Source organism: Rhinolophus hipposideros (assembly GCF_964194185.1).
Source record: "Rhinolophus hipposideros genome assembly, chromosome: 22".
Lineage (NCBI taxonomy): Eukaryota > Metazoa > Chordata > Mammalia > Chiroptera > Rhinolophidae > Rhinolophus > Rhinolophus hipposideros.
Window position 1 is genome coordinate 18,853,213 of NC_138068.1, and position 24,731 is coordinate 18,877,943.

A 24,731-nucleotide genomic window follows, 5' to 3' on the forward strand; every position below is an offset into this window, starting at 1 on the left:
AATATTCCATTGTGTGTATATAGCATATTCTCTTTATCCATTCATTCATCAACAGACACTTTGGTTGTTTTCATATCTTGGCTACTGTAAATAATGCTGCATTGAACACGAGGGAGTACAGATATCTCTTTGAGATCCAGATTTCATTTCCTTTGGATATATAACCAGAAGTGGGATTTCTGGATCATGTGTTAGTTCTATTTTTATATTTTTGGGGAAAACACTATACTGCTGTCCATAGCTGAAACCCATTTGTCGCTGCTACGGAAAATGCTTCCCCACACCCTCCAAAGTGAATTCCCTACAGGCCATGTAGCCTATATTTTAAATTAATTTTTTTCAGGCAAACTCTCCATATTTGGTAAAAATCTTTCTAGCCATTTCCATGTATTATAATAACAGAGAGAAACATAAGCTTTCTTTAGAAAAACAATAAGGTGTAAGCATAGGAGATTAAATATATATGCCTATAATTAATAGAAATATACATATTTACTGAAAAAGACACAATAAGATGTAAACATGACCACATATATGTAAAAATAAGTATATACATATATGTATATGATATAAAGCATATGTGTATAAAATACATTTAAGTACATAATAAAATACATGTAACTATATAAATAATACACTTGACATACATTTATAGTTTTGAAGAATATACATATCCACACATGTAAAATTAAAACTATATATGTGAATGATAACCCTCAGATGTTGGGTGTTTGTAGTGTTCTGGGCACTGTCTTAAATGCTTTAAGTGGGTTATTGCATTTCACTTTTACAAGTACCCTGTGATGTGGAGACAATTATTATCCTCATTCTACTATAGTTAAAGAGCTTTCCTTCCTTGTCCTCATTCTGAAATCCAGAAGCTCTGAGAACTGTTTCTTTGCATCTAACTCAGTTGAAAAAAATTGGCCCTACATTCATTTGGCAACAAAACCTTTATTCCATTTCATGTTAATATTCGTATGTTTGTAAGGGAAATATTGGTGTCCTTAAGCTCAGGGTGTTACCTCAAATTTTTTCAGGGCTGTTATACAATATACAGTGTAGGTACCATATATATATTGTCCCCTTTCCTCTGCCTGCCCCCCACTCCGGTTCAAGCCGTCGTTTCTCAGTCTAGTTGTAGGACACAGGTCCCTGGCCCATGCTGGTATTATGAGCCTTGCGCTCCCCCGGCTGAGGCAGTCGGTCACCTCAGCTGCTCACAGCAGCTCCCGGCAGCTCTCGCTGGCTGCTGGCTGCTCACAATGGCTGCAGGCCACTCACGCTGGCCCCTGGCTGCTCATGGCAGCACACAGTAGCCCACAGCAGCACACAGCAGCCCACAGCAGCACACAGCAGCTCATAATGGTTGCCGGCCACTCATGCTGGCCTCCAGCCGCTCACGGTGACACACAGCAGCCCATGGCAGCACACAGCAGCCCGTGGCAGCACACAGCAGCCCACCGCAGCTCATACCAACCTCCTGCTGCTCATGGCAGCCTAGCATCAGGGAGAGCTGTTTTTCACCGTCTTAGCTGTAGAGGGCGCAGCTCACTGGCCCATGTGGGAATTGAACCAGTGACCTCGGTATTAGGAGGACAGTACTCCAACCACCTGAGCCACCGGGCTGGCCCGTAGGTACCATATTATCTTTCTAAATCCCAAGTAATTCTGAATTCTAAGCACACCTGGCCCTAAGGATTTCAGAGAAAGAATCGTGCATCTGTGTATATAGATAGTCAGATACTGTATGTAAAGGTACTTGTGACCAGGGACAGAATTGGGGTGTTTATTCACACAGGCCCTGCTGCCCCCACATACTTCCCAGCCTCAGCACCGGCCTGACCCTGAAAACTTATTCATTTGGTTTCTAGGACTTTTTTATTTTTTTCGTTTTTCCCCCCCCACCTCTTTGGTTGCTCTTTCTCAGTCTCCCTGGTCCGACCTTCCGTTTCTCCCTGACCTGACCTGACCTGAATGTCAGAGTCCCCCCTCAGGGCTCAGCCTTCGGGCCTTGTCTCTCCTTTACATGCACTTACCCCCTTGGGGGGAGCTCATCCATGCTCATGGCTTATATGGCCTTTCCTACACATTGCGAGTCTATCTAGAATCTACAGAACCTGACCCAGCCACACTGCCCCCCACAATCTGAACCACCATTATGTCTTGCCTGGATTGTCACCATAGTCTCCTAACTGATCTCCCTACTTCTGCCCTTGCACCCTTCCACCAAACGAGAGTACCCAGGCAGATGTATTCAATGTAGATGGTACCCCCTGGAGTTATGCGATATGGGACTCTATCGCTGCCCTATAATGTGTTTCAACATAGCAGCTAGAGGGATCTTATGAAACTGAAAGTCAGGCTGGTGTCACTCCTTGGTGCACAGTCTTCCCCTGGCTCCCATTTCATCCAGAGTAGAAGCCAAAGTCCCTACAATGGCCTGCTCAACCAGCCTGTTCCCCATACCTCTCTCACTTCCTCAAATAGACATGTTCCCACCTCAGGGCCTTTGCTTTGGCTGTGTCCTTTTCCTGGAATTATGCTGATGGCTTATTCTCTTACCTCCTTAGGACTTCGCCCAAATATCACCTTCTTTCTAAGGCAGGGGTGTCAAAACTGCGGCCCGCGGGCCAACTGTGGTCTGCAATCCATTGTTGATTGGCCTGCAGCAAATTCCAAAAATATATTTAGTTTACTTAAATAAATCAGGTGAGGCAATACGTACTTCACCTTGAGTGAGTGGTCCGGCTGTTTGTGTATTTTACCGCATATGGCCCTTGGTGAAAACCGTTGAAAACAGTTTGGACACCCCTGGTCTAAGGCCTTCCTTGAGCACCCGCATACAGCACATCCTAGCTCCTTTTCCGGCTCTCTTTTTCTCCATAGCACCTATTATCATGTGATATTCCATATACTTAATGACATTTCATACATGTCCCATATATGTTTGTTTTCTTGCTACTGGAATGGAAGCTCAGGCTTTTTTGTCTGTCTTTCTCACTGATGTATCCCCAGCTCTGAACACAGATGTGGCGCATGGTAGGTGTTCAATAAATATTTGTTGAATGAATGATCAAAGTGCACTTGAGTCAGAAAGCGGCTTCCTTCTGCTTCTTTCCTGTCCTGAACTAGTACCTGGTCTCCTTGGCTGGCCCTGGACTTCTACCCAGGTTCCATCAGCAACAAACCCTGCCTCCCAGGAAATCTTCTGTCTACCCAAACCTTTGGTTCTCCTTTCTGGAATTATGGGGGTGCCTGTGGCCCTTCTATTGCAGCCACAGTGCCTACCTTGACCCGGCCTGACAACATGGTCATTTATGAGAAGCTCTCAGGGATGCTGCATGATCCTTTTGGTGGGAGAGATGGTGGGAGCATAGAACAGCCTGACTCTCCAGCTCTGCTCCTCAGCCTAGACGGCACCCAGGGTGCCAAAGTGAAATGTTGGAAAATCAGTGCCCATCTGGGTGCCTTTGGTCCATCCTGCACCATAAACCCCATTCTTTCTTCCTGCTTGGCTATATAGTCCCCTTTCTGTCTGGACCACTAGCCTGAATCCCCCCTCTGAGGGTCAGATCCCCAGGCATGATGCCCTGCCACCCCCTGTTGAGTGTGGTTTTTTAAAAATAGGTAAATAGCATGAAGGAGCTGTATCTGTTAATGGAGGAAGAGGAATTAAACGCCCAGCATTCTGACAACAAGACCTGCACGGGGGACAGCTGGACCCAAAACACGGTTTGTTCTCAGCCTACTCCTAGTGCTGTCTGATCCATTTGTTCCTTTGTCTGTTTTGTGATCACTTCCTGCCACCTTCATTCATTTGCACTCGGCACTGGAGCTGCAGAGGTTATTGCCTGTGCTCAGGGCTGTGGGCCACATAGGTCATCCCAGGGCAGTGACAGAGGGCCAGATGATGTACTGTCATAGGCAAGAGAGGAATTAATTCTGTTTGGAGTATAGTGGACGGTATCACAGAGAAGCGGTCATAGGTGGTGAATTTTGAAGGATAAATAGGAACTTACCTAATAGAGAAAGGGAAAGGCCATTCTGGACCAAGAGAACTGTGGGTATAGAGGTGTGGCAAGGTATTGTTGGATTGGCTGCAGCTTGGGATGTACATAGTTGGGGGAAGGACCCCAGGCCGGGATTATGAAGAGGGGACTTATGGTCTGGAGTAAAAACCCTCAAATCAAGTCATAGGATAGAGAAAGCAATAGAGCCAGGTTCCTAGGGGCGCAACAATGAGTTTGGGTACGGGTGGGAAACAGGTCCTGGGCCAAGGAGAGAAGATTGGGCCATTCAGACTCCTTATCTGGCCCATAGTGGGTCAAAGAGGCAGATCCTGAGAAAGGAGATGGAGCCAGGGCCTTGGTGTTGCAGGGCCTCAAAGAAGACAGGGCTCAGCTTAGATTTAGGCTGAGTAATTATTGCTGTAACTGCAGGGATATTTGTTTATGTGAGGCTGGGACACACTGTCAGCCTAGCAGGTGGCCAGGACGGAGATGACAGCTCAGAAAACTCAGGGCTGAGATTGCATGGATGAGATAATCCGGGAAGTTGTGGGACTTGCCTGAGGCCTGGTAGAGTCCTGGGCTGGACTCTGAGTGAGTGCTCCCAGCCCAGGCTCCCCTCCCTGCTCCTCAAAAAGCTCCTGACCCAGGCCTTGCCCCCGTCTGCAGCCCAACGAGTACATCAAGACACTGGCTGACATGAAGGTGACACTGAAGGAGCTGTGCTGGCTGCTCCGGGATGAGCGCCGGGGTCTGACTGAGCTTCAGCAGCAGTTTGCCAAGGCCAAGGCCACCTGGGAGACGGAGCGGGCAGAGCTCAAGAGCCACACCGCCCAGGTGAGTCTCCCACCTGTCAGAGACATCTATCCCCTCAGCTGTCAGATTTGGGAGCAGGATGTCCAAAGCATGCTTCTAGAAGTGTAAGAACCTCACCTTGTGATCCCGAGAAGGCAAGAGACTTGCCTAGAGTCACACAGCAAGGGTACCAGAAACAGTGGGAACTGGGAGTTACAGAGCTGGGAAGGAAGGTAAGGGATTGACCAAAGGGCATGGGGGCATCAAAGGCACCTCGGCTGCACCATCGCACAGGTGAGGCCAAAAACACTTAGTGCCTGTCTGTACCTGGTGACGTCCTTCACATACACGCCCAGATTCCAGCTGCCTGCTGTCTTCATTCTCTCCCTCTTCTCATAAGGATCCCTTAACTCCCTGCTACCGGGCTCTGTTCTGTTCACTCAAACTGAGGGACTTCTCTCCCCACAACCCAGCTTGACCAAAGGAGCCTCAAGCAGAGCTTTGGGGGTTTGGTCTCTGCTGTACCTGGAGGCAAGTTGCTGCCCTGCTCTGGTCTTCTCAGTGAGAGGGTGGGCTTACTCCCACTCAGAGAGAGTGCTCTGACCCCCGCCACACCCCACACCCCAACGCTACAGAGCCCAGCTTCCTCCTGCCTGCCACTGCTGCAGGCTGCTTTCCCGATCATCATGGACCCCTTGGAGGTGGGTACACTCGTTATCTCTGCTGGAAAAGTGACAAAACAGGCATAGAGGAGTTCCGTTTCTTTCCCAAGGTCACCTAGCTAGTAAGTCGCAGACATGACCCTCGCTCCCCAAACCTCTGCCCCTCCAGCCTCCCGATGACCATGATGTCACCTCTGTACTCGCAGACTCTGACTTCCTAGCGCCACCATTCTCTCCTCCTACCCCTCCCTGCAGATCTCACAGTTCCTGCCCCATCTGCACATTCCACAGTGTCCACTGCTCCTGCTGCCCTCCCAAACCCAGCCATTCCAGGTGGCCCTCCCCACTGGGAACCTGAATGGCCCCATGAGAGTTAAGATGTCAGACCACAGCCTGGCAGGTGTGGGGTGCATCGATTCTTGAGGTTGCATGTTTACCTCCTGTGGTTTGGGGCTGAGAAAGCCATTATGCGGGAGTGATTCCTGGACACATTACGACTGTGTGAGCATGTCCCCCACTAACCCTAATCCATACCGTTGGTAAGAGTTGATGAAGTACCATGACAAGCAGTAACTAGGAACCTCTGCCGTTTTGTAGCTGTGTGACCTAGGACAAATAACCTACCTCTCTGAACCTCTTCAAGATCCTGTGCAGAATACCGAAAATGGTAGTTATCTTGCCAAGTTTGCATGAGGATACTGAGCTAATGCCTGAAAGGCTGTTAGCACAGAGCTTGGCGTGTGGAAAGAACTCCACAAGCCTTGCTTGGGAGGAGAGCTTAGTTCTGAGTGGGGAGGTCAGTGAAGGCTTCCCAGGTTAGGGGTCCTCTGGGGAGGAGCTCTCTCCGCCTGCCACCTGCTGGCATCCTGGAGGGCAGCAGGGTAGAGAAGAGGCGCCTCCTGGCGCCAGCTCCCAGTTTGCTCTTTCTTTCGCAGATGGAGCTGAAGGCTGGGAAGGGCGCTGGGGAGCGGGCGGGGCCCGACTGGAAGGCAGCTCTACAGAGGGAGCGCGAGGAGCAGCAGCACCTCCTGGCTGAGTCCTACAGCGCTGTCATGGAGCTGACACGGCAGCTGCAGATCAGCGAGCGCAACTGGAGCCAGGAGAAGCTGCAGCTGGTGGAGCGGCTCCAGGGTGAGAAGCAGCAGGTGGAGCAGCAGGTAAAGGAGCTGCAGAACCGCCTGAGCCAGGTGAGGCCTGTCCCAGCCCAAGCTGGCTCAAGCCACAAGGGGGAGTCACTGTAGGAAGAGGCCGGGGGTAGGATCTCCTTCAGGTATAGCTGTATCCACGTGCTCAGGGAATACAGTAGGGACGAGGTCTTTCTCTCTGCCAGTCTCTCAGGCTTGCTTTCCTCTGTACTTGATTCTTAAATTAAGCAAGCTGTCCTCAAATATGGCCACTGGTAGTTTTGTGCTCATATCCTCACAGCCGAGCGATTGCGATAGTTTTCCTTTCCCACAAAGCTCTGATTGGCCAGGTGTGAGTCAGGTGCCCACTCCTTGGAGCCTGCCGAAAGCTAGGAACCAAGAGGGAAGAACCAAGGTGGGAATTCTCCGCATGGAAATCCTCCTATCAAAAGACAGGGGAAACGAAAAACAATCACTGACCATTATCCCCACTGCAGTTCACATCAGTTTAATTGCTGTTTGGCAGTCCTAGCATGGATATTTTGCACATACTGAGCACTCGGGTGTGTTTCAGCTGCTGTTTAGCTGATCTAGCTGTTCCCGAGATTAGAGCATGAATTAACAGTGTAGTAACAACAGTAATAGTATACAATAGCATTGGATGTATGTCATCTACAAGGGTACCTGTAAGTGGTTACTTTCATGATCATTTCTCAAATCCACCTTGTTGGTGGCAAAGAGCTGCGGCTACCCACTGGGAAGGTGGCTCCTAGTTCATGATCTGGGTCCTCCGGGCTGCAGAGAGGAGCCTGGGGAGTGGCTCTGCCCACAGCGGGGCCCTGCTCACCAGCTTTGCTCACCACTGACCGCCCTCTTTGCCCTTTCCCAGCTGCAAAAGGCTGCTGACCCCTGGGTCCTGAAGCACTCAGACCTGGAGAAGCAGGACAACAGCTGGAAAGAGGTCAGTGGGATAGCAGGCCGCTCTTGTTTTCTTGATTCCTGGCTACACTGAAAAGTCCCTCACTTGTGGGGATGCGACAGAGAGGACTCTAACCCTGCCCCACAGGTCATGCCCTCGTGCCTTGGGCTCCTCAGCCCTGGGGCCTCTACCCTCCCGGTTCCAGCCTGTGGTGTGGGACGTGTGAAGGACCCTCTGCCTCTACATTACCATGTGATCTTGGGCAAGTCACTCTCCCTCTCTGGGCTCCAGCTGCCTCGTTGGTAAAATGAGAATCACGTTTTCTGCCTTAACCCAGCCCTGACTGTGGAGATCAGTTAGGTCACGTGGGTGAAGTTTGCTCCTAAGCCTCAGGTACATTGTCCATATGGCAACACGCCGAGGAACCAAACAGTGAACAGACGGGCCTTTGCATCGGCCCAGGTAAACCTCACGACAGCCTGAGGAAGTGGTGTTTTGTCAGGAAACTTGGTTGCAAGTCACACAAACTGATTCTGGAGAACTGAGGCAGGAGAGGATTCTATTAGGGGCTCAAGAGGGCTGGTAACGGAGGTTCAGAAAACTGGTGCAGGTCCTGGGAACCAGGTCGAGACAAACCCAGAGCAGGAACCTTCAGGTCACTGCTGTCACCGCCAGCTGGACAGCGGCCACTGGGTGCTGCCACCACATTCACGTTAAGTTCTAAACAGATTCTGCTTTTCCTTGGGATCTCTCTGAGAGCTCCCATTGGCCACGCCTAGATTACATGGAGGCGGGGTTAGAGGCATGGTAACCAGAAACTGACCAATGGCATTCTAGATCGTTGCTGACATCATTCCTGCTGGACTAGAGGAGACTCAGGCGTGTGGGATCCAGGATCAGCTCCCTCAAGGGGTGCTGGTGGCCAAAACTGACCCTTCTTGTCTCTCTTGACAGACACACAGTGAGAAGATCCACAACAAGGAGGCTGTTTCGGAAGCTGAGCTTGGGGGAACTGGCTTAAAGAGGTACTGACATTCCCTCCCCGACTCTGCCCTGCACCTGCCTCGCCCCTTTGCCTCTCTTCTCTCCCACGCCCAATGTGCCTCCCGCCGCACCTCAGCAAGGCTGGGAGAACTCTGGGATATGGTTTCTATGCTACTTAGTAGCTGGGAAACTTGGGGGCGATGAGAATTCCTGCCTATAATTTGCTTGTTTGATTCTGGGCGTGGAAAACTGGGACCCCCACATACCCTAGCTGGGAAAGAAACTGTAGAACTCCTCTTGGGGTTCTTTCTTCTTGTGTCTGGAGTTAGGAGAGTCAAGCTGGACCCCCCATTCCTGGGATTATTGAGCAGCTTCCTCTGGGCCCAGCCCTATGCTGTGGCCAGGAAGACCCCGAGGGCTCAGGACCATGTCTCCACCATTAGGAAACTCATGAAAGGAGTGAGGGCAACAGAACCTCCCAGGGGCCATGGGAGCAGCCTGAAGCCAGGCGGGCCCCGGGGTAGGCGGATGGGCTACGGAGTCAAGTGTGGGGTTTGAGTTCCAGCTCCGTGGCCTTGGGCTGCATGTCCCATCCCTATCCGGTGGGGATAACAGAAGCTGCCTCCTAGAGATCCTGGAGGACTGTGGTCTGACCTGTGAGATGCACTTACACAGGCCTGGCATTTTCAGTCATCAGGCAACACAAGCGCCAGCTCTGTGCTGGAGGTTTAGTGGAGTCTTCATTTGGGTTCCCCCAGAAGCAAAGATAAAGACCTTATCTCAAAGATCCGGAGACAAGGGTTTGTGTGCAAATGATTTATTTGGGAGAGGATTCCAGGAAACACTTGGAAGTGAGACAGGGAAGGGAAGCCAGCTGTAAAGGGGGTTTTATGCCACGGGCAACCCAAGCTCAGTTTCGCTGGGGAACTCTGGGAGCCAGAGTGGAGCATGCAACTCAACGTCATCTCACTCGAGGAACAAAGAGCCACCAAACCCTACCCATTGTTTGCTGGGGGCTGCGTCGAGGGGTGTGCATGCTGTGGTGTTTCCAGCTTCCTCTGTGTGGAGGCCACATGTGCTCCTGCAGTGAGAAAACAAGCCCTGGGGTAGAGAACGGCAGGTGCCCAGAGCATGCGGTGTTGGGTGTGTAGGTGTGCAGGTGTGCGTGCTGAGGGAATGGGGGGCGGGGCACCGAGAAAGACTTCCACAAGAGGTGAGCAGGGCTGTGGTGGCCCCTGCCCCCGTGTAACACAGGGACCAAGGAGGAAGACCAGAGTGCCAGCTAGGCGGGTGTTACCTCCCACCAACACTACTCTTCTTTCGTCTATGCTTCCTAGGACCAAATCTGTTTCTTCCATGTCTGAGTTTGAAAGTTTGCTTGACTGTTCCCCCTACCTTGCTGGTGAAGCCGCCCGGGGCAAGAAGCTGCCCAATAACCCTGCGTTTGCCTTTGTGGGCACCCAGCCAGTGGACCCCGAGAAGGACGCCCAGGCACAGCCACGGGACTGCAGCCACCTGGGTGCCCTGGCCTGCCAGGACCCGGCAGGAAGGCACATGCAGCGCAGTTACACGGCTCCCGACAAGACAGGCATCCGCGTGTACTATAGCCCTCCGGTGGCCCGGCGCCTGGGCGTCCCCGTGGTCCACGATAGGGAGGGTAAGATCCTCATCGAGCCTGGCTTCCTCTTCACCACTGCCAAGCCCAAAGAGTCGGCCGAAGCCAACGGGCTGGCCGAGAGCTCCTACGGCCGGTGGCTCTGCAACTTCTCCCGGCAGCGCCTGGACGGGGGCACAGGGACCGGCCCCGCGGCTGCCGGGCCGGGCTTCCCAGCAGCCCTGCACAACCTGGAGATATCAGGCAACATGAGCGACGACATGAAGGAGATCACCAACTGTGTGCGCCAGGCCATGCGTTCGGGCTCGCTGGAGAGGAAAGTGAAGAGCACGTCCAGCCAGACGGTGGGCCTGGCCAGCGTGGGCACGCAGACCATCCGCACGGTCAGCGTGGGCCTGCAGACTGACCCACCCCGCAGCAGCCTCCACGGCAAGAGCTGGTCACCCCGCAGCTCCTCGCTGGTGTCCGTGCGCAGCAAACAGATCTCCTCCTCCCTGGACAAGGTGCACTCGCGCATCGAGCGGCCATGCTGCTCGCCCAAGTATGGCTCGCCAAAGCTCCAGCGGCGGTCCGTGTCCAAGCTGGACAGCGCCAAGGACCGCAGCCTGTGGAACCTGCACCAGGGCAAGCAGAATGGCTCGGCCTGGGCCCGCTCCACCACCACGCGGGACAGCCCTGTACTGAGGAACATCAATGACGGGCTGTCCAGCCTCTTCAGTGTGGTCGAGCACTCGGGGAGCACGGAGTCCGTCTGGAAGCTGGGCATGTCCGAGGCCCGGGCCAAGCCCGAGCCTCCCAAGTACGGCCTTGTGCAGGAGTTCTTCCGCAATGTGTGCGGCCGAGCCCCGAGTCCCACCGCGGCAGCAGGGGAGGAGAGCACCAAGAAGCCGGAGCCCCTCTCCCCGGCCAGCTACCATCAGCCGGAGGGCATGGCCAGGATCCTGAACAAGAAGACAGCCAAGCCAGGCAGCGGTGAGGAAGCCAGACTCTCTGTTCTGCCGCAGGTGGGGAAGGACGGTGTCCTCCGGGATGGAGATGGAGCCCTGGTCCTTCCCAATGAGGTAGGTGGACGGGGCTGCCCTTTTTCTTGGGAGGCGGGTTGGCTTATGAGGTCCAAGCTCTGGTTTTCCAGCTCAGGGAATATAGTTCATGTGTTTCAAAAAGTTCTTGTGCTAATCTGGGACGGGGGTTGGATGGTCCCATGGAAGGACACGTGACCGGAATACCGCGAGCAATGGGCGTGGCTTCACTAGCTGCTTTGCCACCACATCCCAGAGATTGCCAGCATCCCCCACAGGGAAGGGGTGTGCTTACTTCTCTCCTGCCACCAACGGTGTGCTAGAGCTGGCTCATGCGGTTCGTGAGAGCCAGGTGTGTGTGTGTCTCTGTGTTCAGTGACACCACCTTGGTACCCTGAGATTGGCCACAGTGGGAGGGCTTACACCATGAAAACTGGCAAATGCCGCAAGTCAGGGCCTCTCCCCTCACTCCTGGAAAGCTAGTTCTTATACATTTACCAGCATCTCCCCCCACCCACCCCACCCCACGAAGCCTCCATGCCTCAGTGCTCTCATTTTCTCTGAGACTCTTGCTGCACTTCCCCCTCCTGATATCAGTTTCAGATTTCATGGGGAATTATTTGCATATTAGTAAAAGAAAGCATTTAGGTTAGCATCGCAGAGAGGGAAATGGTAGCGTATCTCATGGAACCTGAGGGCCAGGACCTGAAGGCCTCAGCAGCTTCTCTGTCTCCCTTTCCTCTCTCTTGAGCTTCATTTTGTGTCCTCTTCCTTCTTCTTTTTCTCTGTTGCATTTGCATATGGTCAGGGGGGCTGTCTGAGCTCTGGTTTTATAACATCTCCCAGGCCAAACTCCTGAGAGAGGCTATCTCAAATCCCTCTGTCCCAGTTCCACAGTTTTGGTCCAGCCCGAGTCCAGTGGACTCCCTGGCTCCAGTCAACTGTGGCAGCAGAGTTGCTGTCATGTGGAGTGCCCGGTACTCAGTGAGGGTTGCGGGTGGGTGGGGCACAGAGCTGGGATGGGCTGTGATTGGCCCACTGGTATGTATTGTATGTTTAGGTGGTTTCTAGTTTTTCCCTATTATAAGTAATTCTATGGTGAATAGCTTGATCCAAAAACATGTTTCCACATTTCAGATTACTTCCTTAGGTTCAAGTTGCAGAAATGGGATTACAGGATAAAAGAATATAAATTTTTAATGGTATTTGGTAAATGTTGCCAACTTGTCTTTCAAAAAACTTTGTCCGGTTTCTATACCCCTCCAGCCGTGTGTGGTGAGTGCTTTACTTCTCTGTCTTCTCACCCAGCTGGCTGAATTTTTAAAAATCTTTCAAATATTTCTGTTTTTTAACTTTTTAAAAACTTTTCAATTGAATATACATAAGATATGGCTCACTAAATTCTCACAAACTGAACATGCCCATTTTATTAGGGTTCTCTGGAGAAACAGAATCAGTGGGTGCTGTGTGTGTGTGTGTGTGTGTGTGTGTGTGTGTGTGTGTAATTGGTTTACACCAGTATTACAACAAATTAGTTGATGCGATTATGGGAGCTGACAAGTCCCAAGATCTGCATGGTGAGTTAGCAGGCTGGAGACCCAAGAGAGTCCATGGTTTAGTTCCAGTCTGAGTCCAAATGCCTGAGAACCAGGAGAGCCAGCTGTGATCATTCCAGTATAGCACATGCATCCGTTGTAGTTCCAGTCTGAAGGCTGGCAGGCTTGAGACTCGGGAAGAGCCGATATTTCAGTTTGAGTCTGAAGGCAGGAAGAAAGCCCATATCCCAGCTTTAAGACCATCAAGCAGGAAGAATTGTTTCTTGCTCAAGTCAGACTTTTTGTTCTACTCAGGCCTTCCACTCATTGGATGAGGCCCACCCGCATAAGAGAAGGCAATCTGTTTTACTCAGTCTACCAATTTAAATATTAATCTCACAGACACACCCAGGATAATGTTTGACCAACTACTGGGCACACTGAGATTTAGTCAAGCTGACACATAAAATTAACCATCACACCCATATAACCACACCTACATCAAGTAACAAAGGTTCAAAGTTGGCTGTACTTTGAATGTTGATTCTAAAGTTGATCCAGATATTTTTCAGTATGTAAAATGTACGTTACCTATTGACCAGTGTTTCTATGCATGTAGCCTGTGGAAATAGTCACAGAGGTGGGAAAACATATTTGTATAAAGAAATGTCTTGCATTATTAATAAAAATTGCTAACATTTGTTAAGTACTTAATCGGCACTATGCCAAACACTTTCCATATCATATCTGATTTAACCCTCACAACAACTTTGAGAAAGGTATCACGTCCCTCACCTTAGAGAGAAAGAAATCAAGGCTCAGAGATTTAAGTAACTTATCCAAGGTCACACAGCTGGTAAGTAGCAGGGCTGGGATTTGAACCAAACATTCTATTTCTATAACAGCACTTTTAACCATTGTCCCTGTGTGTGTAATAGTAAAATAATAAAAACGACCTAAATGCACATCAAAAATGAATTGGACAAATTAATTAAGCTATTTCCACTGGGTGGAATAGTAGACAGCTGTTAAAAAGGAGATCTAGACACACATAGTGACAGAAAAGTGTTCATGTTTTGCAACTACAACACAGGTTGTAAGGGATGAGGTCATTTTGGTACATGTATGAGTGTGCAATGTGGTGAGAATTTATCTTTGATGTGTAGGGCCATGGACAACATCCACTGTCTTCTCTGAATATTCTAGAATTTATTCTGGAATGTTATTTATGAATATTCATGACTGCTCTAGTGGAAGAAAAACAATTTAAAAACATTGGTCCAGATTGGGGCTACCACCCGTGGGAACTGGTCCCCAGGCATGGCTGAGTCCGGAGTCCTGGCCTAGCTGGCCATCCAACCCCTGGGTGGTCAGTGCTTCCTCTCCTCCTGACTTCGTCCCTCCCTCCTCTTAGGATGCTGTTTGTGACTGTAGCTCCCAGTCTCTCACCTCCTGCTTCGCGCGGCCGTCCCGCTCAGCTGTCCGCCACTCTCCATCCAAGTGCAGGCTGCACCCTTCGGAGTCCGGCTGGGGTGCGGAGGAGAGGGCAGTCCCCCCCAGCGAGTGACAGAGCAGCTGCGCTCCCCACCTCAACCAGCCCAGTCCATGGATAGGCAAAGGGAACCAGCGAAGGGAACCAACAGACGGGAGGGCCCTGCCCTCTGCATCACCTCGCCCTGGGGACCAGGAGCTGCACCACCGAAAAGAACAACTTTCCCATCCAGGTAAAGCAGGGTCTCCTGCTGACCACTGGGTGGCGATCTCCGACTTCCCAGGGGAAGGCAGTGAGTGGGAGAAAGACCAAAATGGGGCTTCGGAAGCATCTCCAGAGAGATCCGTTGAGAACCCATCCCTGGATCCTAAAGGAGAGCCTTGCCTGGTTTTACCCACATCCACTTCTCCGAAGAGCTGAGGAAAGGATCCACTTGTGGTCACACCCCTCAGGGAAAGGGCTGGCAGAGCTGTTCCTTGCCAATCACACCCCTTTCATGGGCGGAAACACCAATGAGAAGAACAGGCTTTGGCCTAGGGCTCAGCGTGGGGTTCCTGGTGGAGCTGGGCTGGGCATGATCCCCAACCCTTCCTTCCCTCCAGTGCCTCTTCCTCCTCCCCGCCCTGCTACTTTGGATCGCTGTGACTCTAGGGGGTATGATAGGGCAGTAGCCAGGGCCAAATATCTGCTTGGAATCCCAGAGCCTTAGATCTCTGCCCAGAGCCTGGATCTAGCAAGGATGGAAGACGAGGTGGGAATGTGTGGGGCTTGGGGTCGGGGAGCCACTGGAACTGCCTCCCTTGCCAAGGTGACAACCTTCCCAGGAGATTCCTTGAGGACAGAAATAGGTTGAGTCTCTCTCAAGACCTGGTGCACAGATAAATGACTAAATGCAAACGCCCACTGCCTTGATCACTGGGGCCTCTTTCCACGGGCACCCTAGAGGGGGCGCCACATCACCACTGTGTTTACATCCTGCGGCTGGTGGAAGGCAGATGTATTCCCCACAGAGACTCCCTGGCCAGGCCGGGCGAAGGAACACTCCAAAAGCCTGGCGTCCCAGGACACAGCGGTAGGTGGCGCGGCCTGGAAACACATTTCTTGCCTATATTGTTTATTTTAATTTTTCTTACTATAAATATTTAAGGTGGTTTTACTTTATTTTAATAATTTAATTTACCCCAAAGTCCCGAAGGTAATTTATTGGAGGTTGAGACATGTATTCTTGCCACTGGGACAATGCAAGATTTCTAACACGATGGACGGGAGTGGGATCCCCTATATGGATGAGGCAGCTCAGCAGCTGAGCTCTGGTCTCCTGGTCAAGTTTGGGGGTTCCTGCAGCTTATTCCCCCAACACCACTGACCATTGGCCTCCGAGCACTGCTTTTCACTCAACACCTGGTACTTGCCCGGCACCCAGCAGTCAATCTGTAAATGCTCGCTGACAGGCTGGAGGGCTGGACCGATGTCACCACTTCCCAAACATTCTCCATTTCCTTTCTCATTTTCCTTCCTCCCTCTGACACCTTTTTTTATGAGTCAAACATGAGTACTTAGGTTCTGTCAAGAGCACAGAGATCTCTTCAAGTTCCCCATGTGAGAATTCGCAGGAAAACAGGCCTGAACTCCGAGAATGTTGTTTATTGCAGCTTTGCACATGGATCTGAGAGTGTCTGCCAGCCTGCCTGCATTCTCACCAGCCTGCCAGCCTTTTCACCAGCCTCTCTCCTTAGCCTTATGGCCTCTCCTGGCTCTTCTCTCAGCCCCAACTTCACTGCCCACTCTTCCCTGCATTCCAAGCTGCTCAAGCCATCAGATGGATTGCAACGTGGCTGATTGCAGTGTGGTAAGGAGGCGTCAGGTAGCCTCCCCTTGGCACGAGTGAACCCATTTTGGTTGCACACCACACACACACACACACACACGCACACACACACAGATAGATATGTGGCCCTCCTGTAGCTGGCTGGGGGCTCAGAGTGGAAATGCCAGGATGAAATGGTTTGTCTGTGGAATTCCCCATCAGGAAGACCAAAAGCCAGCAGCTTTTCTAGTTTGTCCACAGGACTCTGGAGATTCCTCTGCATTCCCACCTGCTCCTAGTTATGCCCTTTCAGGGTCACCTGGACCAGTTACCCAAAGTCCTTCACCTCCATTTCCTATTGACGAAATATCAGAGTCATGTCTGACCAGCCACTTCCTCGTGCCATAGTGACTTGTGTGGGCAGAGCATGCATCCCTCCCATCCAAGAGGTCAAGGGGCCCCTTCAAGGTTACCTCCAGGGGAGGGGATTCACAACAACAGGCTACAAGCCACCAGAGGCCTTCTGCCACCTCCCCAAGCTCCAGAGGGCCAGGGAGTCTGCATTCTCAGCCTTGGGGAGAAATTCATGATACCTGAACCCTGTGGCCTACGGACCACTCAGCCTTACCATCGTCCTCGTCCAAGATTGTCCTTGCCAACGTCGTTGTCTCAGCGCCTGGACGCCTGGCCCCCAGCCCATGTCAGAGGCTCCAGATCGTGGTTTTCAAAAGTCCCAGTTTCTACTTCCTGCATGCCACTGTGCAAGTTCACTCACCACTCTTCCTTTAGAAGCCTCTGGACGTGGGGCTAGATGGGGTTGAAAACGTTTTCTGTAAATAATTGATTTGGTTTGATTTTTAGCATTTTCAGTAGTAACTGGTTGTGTTTTCTTTTGGGGGGTGGGGGGATTGGTTTGTAAAACCTCTCTACTCTTTTGGAATGTAATTTCTAAGTTTTTGTTTCTTCAAATGCCTTTTAAGTCTTGGTAACATTCCCAAAGCAGAAAACTGCCTGACCCATAGTGGAGCTTCCCCTGGAACATTGGGGTCCCAGGAAGGAACACTGCCCTTCTTCTCTTGCTTCCCCTTCCTACTCACCCTCGACCTTTTTACTCCTTCCTCCTTTTCCTCCTCCTTCCCCTCCTCCTCTATCCTTCCTCCTTTTTCCCTATCTCTACTCTCTTCAACCAAAGTCGTGAGGAACCCTGGGGTCCCAAGCCACTACAGCTCTAGATCTAGGCTTGGGTCCATGGTGTTGGCACCACTTGGTGAGGGGGAAATGGAAGACCAGTTGGCATGGTTGACCCTAAACTGGGCCACCTTATGTTTCTTATATCAGACCTCTTTCCAGAGCCAAATTAGACCTTCCTGGGGGCCATGATGTCTGTATCTGAAATGAAAATCTTACCACTTTGGTGCATTAGTGGCTTTAGACCCTGTATGCACAAGGCATCAGAATCCAATTTCCCATCTCCCTGGCAGCCCCATCGCCCCAATTCTTTTCACAGCAAAGGCTGACCAATTTCAGAACACCTCCAAGAGGTCTTTCTTCCTATGAACTCAAAATGCCCCCCCTCCCAGTTTCCCAAGACGCTCCTCTACCGGCTGCCCTCCCCGGTGACAGTTCAGGGCCCCCAAAACTTGACCCTCTTCCACCCTGATCGCCTCATGGCTCCATCATACCCGCCCCATTCAGGGTTTGCTTTCACGGTTTCAGCACCCAGCCTGTTTTCCTCTTGCCCACCCAACTTCCAGACTCTTCCTCCCTCTCCCCTCTCATCCTGAGTGCCTTCCCCTTCCAGCCTCACCAACCCCCCAAGTTCCTACTCCCTCTTTGTTAATAATAATAAAAATAATGACCCCCTGCGTACTCCACCTAGAGCACTTTACTATTTAGAAATCGCTCCTCCATCCCACATGTTTTCCCAACCTCTCGGGGACAACTCTGGGAGGCAGCCTTGGCAGGACAGGGGTTAGTGCTCCCATTTTGCCAATAAGGAACCTGAGGCGCAGGTCTCGTCCCAGAGTCACCTAACTGGGAAGTCATCGAGTCTAGACTAGAACCTGGGTCCATTGGATTCCCCAGCCCAAACTCTGTCCTGCTTGCTATGCAAACGCACTGCCCCACGGGGGCGTTTGTATGGATACAGGACACCCAAAATGTGCCACTGCCCAACCCAGAGATTAAAGCAGTCCACCCTGAATCACTGGATCTGTGTGTCCCAGAGGGTGATCTGGGGACGCCTTGCATCAGAATCGTCTGAGAGCTTTCCAAAATGCAGCTTCCTGGGCCCCTCCCGTACTTTCTGGGCCAGGAACCTACATCTTTCACAAACTCCAGGGAGGTGCTGAGCACCAATGGCCACACTGAGTTCACAGCCCTGACCAACTAGGCCATCTTCCTTTGAACCAATAACCACGATGCTGTATTTAAAAAGAGCACTGTGCTGGGAATTACGGGGACCTCGTCCTCAACCCAGCTCTGATTTGGTTTAATAACCCTGAGAATTTCCAGAAAGCATCAGAGGCCATTTACAATCAAAGGCATACTACAACAGAAATAGAATCTTTTCAAATCTTAGTTTCATAAGACAACGTAAATAGAAAGTCAACAAAACAAGAACTATCATTCCCCAAATCGACCTGATGTAATCATCATAACCATGCGATTAAAATGTACTCTGTGCCACTGAATTTCCAAAGTGTACCTTTTTTTTTTTTTTTTTTACTGTGCTTCAAGTCAGTAGATAAAAGAGGTATAAAAAGAAATTTACTCTTGAGTTTCCTGGCATTCATGGTAAAAAGAGAAACACATCAGGTTTCATAACTCGCATCTTCCAAGCAGGAAGCAAGCCTATGTGCCCCAGGATACCACTCTTTCTGCTCCTAATTTATAGTATGCGTCCTTTCTTGAAAGACTACTAAGCCAGTTGGAGTTTCAACAGGGAAACCTGTGAGGTATAAGGACTATTTAAAAAAAAAAAAATAACAAACTGCCACCAACTTGAATGACCTTGGCCTCGGATCATTTGGCTATTCTGTGCCTCAGTTTCCCCAGTTATAAAGTGGGGAGAATGTCTTTCTCCCTCACATGGCTGTGGGGAGGATCAAGTACAATACCGTGCCTACGACTCTCCTTGGAAAAGCATACGGTCCTACAGAAATGTAAAGGAGTCTGACCGCACACCTTGTCCGGAGGCCAGACCCTCAGTGACCTGGCCCTGGGGGTCACACCCTTCTCACCCCCCTCACTAGTCTTAGTGAATAGAAAGGGGGCTGCAAGATCATCTGCACCAACCCCTCTCACGTTTTTAAAAAGATTGCGGCAAAATATACATAACATAAAACTTGCTACTCTAGCCATTTTAAGTACATTGACAGTGTTGTGCAACCATGACCAATATCCATTTCCAGAACTCTTTCATCATCCCAAACTGAAATTGTACCCACTAATTGTACCCATTCCCCCTGCCCTGAGCCCCTGCTAACCTCCCTTCTACTTTCCATCTATGAATTTGCCTATTCTCGGTACCTCATGTAAGTGGAATTGTATGCTCATTGTTCTTTTGTGTCAAAACCCCTTCACTTTTTTAGATGAGGAATCAGGCTCAGAGAAGGGAGTGTCTCACCCAAGGTCACACAGCAAACTAGAGTCAAAGCCAGGACCAGAACCCAGGTTTCCTCACTTCCAGAAGGTTCTGCATCCCCATTGGCAAATGTGACACCACCCTGCCATTCTGTGATCTGGGTTGAGCCTCTTCCTCTCTCTGCGCTGTCTGTTCCCTCCCCACCTCTTACCCATCCTCTCCTTTATCATCTTCCTCCAAAGCTTCCCCTCCTGCCTCCTCTTCGCTGCTGGTTCCTGCCAGCCGACCCAGTGGCCCTAGCCCAGCGCCAGGTTTTCCTCTTCTTGGCCCCGGGCTTACTTGTAGCATCCATTCCTCAGCTCTCCCAAAACGGCCTCCCAGCCCTGCTCCCCTCCCATGGATTTCTCTGTCACCTCAGCACCCCCTCACTGCCTTTCAGGGTCACATTCCCATCCTCCTATCAGGGAAGTGCCCTTAGCTGTGGTCTCCCCACTCTAATGTTTGCTTTCAGCTCTGGGGGTGTTTCCTGGGTTCTGTTTTATTTCATGTTTACTCACACCAAAGGGGACACCTTTCCCCAACACCTCAGGTGGTGTCAGCCCCCCCAGCCCAGAAAGACCTCCCCTAGTCCCACCCTGAGTCACATGGTCTTCTCTGTCGCTAACTTCCTGGAAGGACTCCAGCATTTTCCACGGAGAGTGCGTGTGTGGTGGGGGGGACCTGGGACCCCACTCTGGCCTCGTCTACCCTGCCCAGTCCTACATGGCCTTGATGGAGGAGATGCAGCCTGACTTAGGTTCTTCGCTCCCTGGTCATTTGTCCATCTGTCCATTTGACATCCCACCATCCTCTCTGCTCTCCCTTGAGCCTCACTGGCTCCGGAGCAGCTCATCCTGGCTTTGCCCTTTACCCCTGTTAACAGCATTTGTAGTTTGCAAAGTCCCAAGAACGAAAGGGACGTAAAGCTGGGCCTGAGTCCCCTGCCCAGGGCTTCTCCCCACTCCCTCACCCTCCTTGGACCCTCTCTTGTCTGTCCCGTTGACCCTGATCCCCTCTCTTCCTGCCCTTCACCAGCAGCATGGACCCCAGGCCCCAAAGAAAGGAGCTTTGGTTTCCTACAAGCATCCTTGAAGGGCCAAGGTAGTGGGACCTGGCTTCCTTGTCACGATCCATTCTGACACCACTCAAACTACTATATCCGTGAAGAGCAACCTCAGCCAGGACTCTAGAGACTTGACTCAGGTCTGCACAGACCTCTTCTCTAACTTAAGCTGGTTGTATGGTTTTATAGTGAACCCCAGGATGATCCCTAGAGCCCCAGGCACCCCTTGTGTTTGGGGGTCCTGTGTTACCATCATTTTGCACTGGTCCCTGGTATCCTGGCTCCTCTCTTAGTTCTGCCCCTGATCTCTGTGCCTTAGTTTACTTCTCTGCACAGGGGACTCACCACAAGACTATTCCTAGCAGCTTCCCAAATATTTGGTGCCCCTAAGGGCTGGGCCTTGCCAGCTGTGGCCCAGTTTCCTGACACTGCCTCGGGGCACCAGTTTGTTGAAGATGAGGTGCCTGGAGGTTATCAAAGCAGCTAGAACTTGATAGAAATACAAAGTATTGGCACTACCCCAAGACCTACAGAATTCGAATTTCCAGGGTAGGATTCAGCAAGCTGGGATTTAACAAGCCCTCTGGGGTGATTCTGATATAACATGAGTTTGCCCGCTGCTGACCAATGCTAGCAATTAGTGCAGCCCTGTGAGGGCCTGAGGCTGGCCCAGACCAGGAACAGGTGGGAAGCACCCACCCCTGAGAGACCGGGAACTCTCCCCACCTGCCCCCCCAAAATAAAACAATCAAAACTATTCTCTTCCTGGAAGCTGGAGGGCAGGAAGAAGGCATACATTCTTCCTTTCCCTGCCCCTGGCTTGGTTCCAGCTCTGCTCATCTTTCCCACTTATCTGGGTTTTACAAAAAGTTCTGTAGGATTGTGTCAACCAGGCATGGGGTGGGAGCCCTGTGGGGCAGGAGACAAAAGACCCTGACCATTTATTTATCCTTTGGAAACCTCACCATAGGCTCATAGCCTCTCTTCAAATGGAAAGAAACCTAACTCCTCACGCAAAGAATCCTAAATCCCCAGTTCCTCCTTTTCCTCCTCCCACCTCCGGAGAGACCTTGTAGATTGTGCCAAAAAACAGCTCCAACCCCCAGCGACTGAGGAAGAGAGCCAGAAGCTGTCCTTCTTTCCCATCCTGCCTTCCCCCCCAATACCCACCAATACTGTGAAGCCCGCTTCCTGCTCAGCCTGGTTTCCTGGTGAGGGTCCTGCAGTCGTGGGCCCTAGGGGAACCCCAGGGATAGGCCTTGAGGAGGGAAGGGACCAAGGGCATCCTTGGGCCAAATTGTCCACCTCTCCTGTTCACTGTCATCTCCCCCCTGCTCTTGTCTTCAAAAGGCTCCTTCCCAGGACGGATTGGGTGCTAGGACAACTGTGGTCCTATCCATCAACTCTCCCTACCACCCACCCCATGTCTTATTTTGACATGAGAATAACTGTACAGTGTAAACTTACAAAGGGTTTTTAATGGTTGTAGATTGGAAATAAAGTATGTCATTATGAACAATTTCCGTGGACTTGGCCTCCTTTGATTTCTCTTCTGGGATGGGGAAAACCCCTAGCAGATTTGAAACCTGACTCTAGCCCACCCCCAGTTCCCTGGAAAGGAGGGAGACCTGGGAATGCCACAGCCAGCTAACTGGTTTGGGGGGAGCCACCAGGTAGGTATTCCCTGCTGCTGACACCTCAGAATCTCCCACTAAATGTGATATGACTACTGAGAAACAAATGCAGAGTGCTCAGAAAATGGAATTGAACTTTTCTACAAAGGACTCTATGATGGAAAAAAAAGGACACTTTAGACATGTGTTAATCATCTATTACAGTAAAATTAATTATTCCAAAACATTTATTACATCATAGCTGCTGTGGGTTAGGAATCCAGGAGCTGGGTAGTTCTGATTCAGGGTCTCATCAGGTTGCCGTAAGGTGTCAATCGGGCTGCAGTCAAGGCTTGACTGGGGCTGGGAGATCCATTTGGAAGGTGGCTCATATGCCTGGCGAGTCAGTGTTGGCTGTTGGCAAGAGGCCTCTGTTCCTTCCCACCTGGACCTCTCTATGGGACTGCTTGAGTGTCTTTACAACATGGCAGCTAGCTTCCTGCAGAGCAAGTGATCTATGAGAAAGCAGGGTAGAAGTCACAATGTCTGTTATGACTAAACCTTGAAAATCACACACTGTCATTTCAGCAGTACCTTACTGGTTATACAGATCAGCCTTATGCCCTACTGGGCATGAACACCAGGAAGCAGGGATCATGGGGGCCATCTTGGAAGCTGGCTACCACATAAAAATTCTACAGATCTCCTCTTTTTTGAGGATCTAACAACAGCCAGGCCTGTATTAGCATTGAGGATACAATAGATGGGCCTGGAAGGCAGGAAAGCAAATGGCAATGGCAGCAGGAAGCCCAGGATGCTCAGGGAGCCACGAAGAATCAGGAAAGGCTTCACAGAGGAAGGGACATCTTACTGGGACCTAAGGTTGAGACGTTGACCAGATGAAAGGGATGGTGGCGTGTTGTAAGCAACAGACTGAGGAGAGATGGTTCCAGGGAGAGGAAACAGCATGTGTGAAAGCGTGGTAGAAAGAGAACAGAGCAGAACTGGGGAACTACAATAAGTTTGATGTCACTGGAGTAGGGAATGATGAAAGAAGAAGCTGGGTCAGATCAGTGCTTTATGAGGAAACAAACGTCCACATTCTGTCGACAGTAGGGAGCCATGGAAAAATTAAAAGCAGGGAGAGGGGCAGCCGGATGGCTCAGTTGGTTAGAACAGGAGCTCTGAACAACAGGGTTGCCGGTTTGATTCTCACATGGGCCAGTGGCCTGCACCCTCCACAACTAGATTGAAGGACAACGACTTGGAGCTGATGGGCCCTGGAGAGGCACACTGTTCCCCAATACTCCCCAATAAAAACTAAAAAACAAAACAAACAAACAAAAAAACTGTGAACTACTTTAAAAGAAACAGGCAGGGAGGTAGTCAGAAGAAGTATTGGGTCTGGATTCCATGAGGCTGTCTTCTCACTGTGCTTCAGGATGGCCAGCCCTGGTGGAGAATCCTGTGTTCTGTTCTTGGGCTCATTGCCGAATGAGGAGTTGAAGGAGGGGGACAGACGTAGAAGGAACTAGGTACCACTGAACCCCAGAAACTGACGTTCAGAAAACCAAGAGCAAATCTCCGCTTTCAGATGGTTGTTGAAGCCAGCAGGCTGCAACCACAGGGTGGAAATTTAAGGAAGGCAGATTTCTGCCTCCCGTCCAAGGACCACAGCTGCTGTGGAAGATTGGAAGATTGACCACAGTTATGCGCCAGCCGCCGCTCTCTAACCTCTCTTTCAGACTTTGTGGACTGCTCATAATCCAACATTTGGAGGTTTCAGAAAGAGGATCACACACATGCAGGAGAGCATTTTCATGGTGTCGTGCTGGGTGCTGGGGAAGCAGCCTGTTCTCTGGGGCCAACAACCGATGGTGGACAGGGCACAGGTTGGGATCTTGGGAGTACATAAAGAACCGGCATCTGGTATTCAGCCTGAGACCTCACAGAAGGCTGAGAGAGAGAGAGAAATCCTCAGCTGAGGCTTAAAATTAGAGGGCATTTTGTCAGGAAAAAAGCAGAGAAGGCTTCCCAGGCAGAGGGAAAGGCTTTCAAAGGAGCAGAGGCACGAAGCTATGGGAGTGGGCAGAGGGGCAGCAAGCAGGTTAGGGACGGTGGCCTGCTAAAAGGCTGCAGGGGAGAGCTCTTGAACTTTGCCATGTATTGAAAGGGCCACAGGAGGAGAAAACGTGCTAGAGCAGAAGTAGGAGAATGAAGCACTGAGCACATAACTCCAGTGTCCCCTGGGAGACTCATGGTCCACATTTTTGCCGTTGAGATATAGGGACAAGGAATCGTGGCCTAGCGGCAGGGACAGAGCCTCCGATGCCCGCTGATGCACTGCATTCCTTTGGCAAGTACCTCTCTGGAGCCCCCATCTCCCCATTTTAGATGGGCTCTGGGCCCGTGGGGCGCAAAAACCGACGACGCTGTGACAGATCCCAGGAGGGGACTGCAGAGCCGGG

General features: G+C 51.0%; 1 protein-coding gene across 4 annotated transcripts in view; it reads left to right on the forward strand.

Annotated features, from left to right (window-relative positions):
* Positions 1–22,167, forward strand: part of MTCL2 (microtubule crosslinking factor 2) — a 69,438-nt gene extending 47,271 nt beyond the window's left edge. For 2 of the 4 annotated variants that reach the window (XM_081034529.1, XM_081034531.1), the window contains 7 exons: positions 3,631–3,735; positions 4,680–4,847; positions 6,403–6,654; positions 7,481–7,552; positions 8,465–8,535; positions 9,832–11,170; positions 14,078–22,167. In XM_081034529.1, coding sequence (XP_080890655.1) covers positions 3,631–3,735; positions 4,680–4,847; positions 6,403–6,654; positions 7,481–7,552; positions 8,465–8,535; positions 9,832–11,170; positions 14,078–14,230 — 2,160 coding nt within the window. In that variant the 3' untranslated portion in view covers positions 14,231–22,167. The remainder of the gene's footprint in view (positions 1–3,630; positions 3,736–4,679; positions 4,848–6,402; positions 6,655–7,480; positions 7,553–8,464; positions 8,536–9,831; positions 11,171–14,077) is intronic. The other 2 variants (XR_013992317.1, XM_081034530.1) reach the window with 2 other exon arrangements.
* The last annotated feature ends 2,564 nt before the right edge of the window (positions 22,168–24,731 follow it).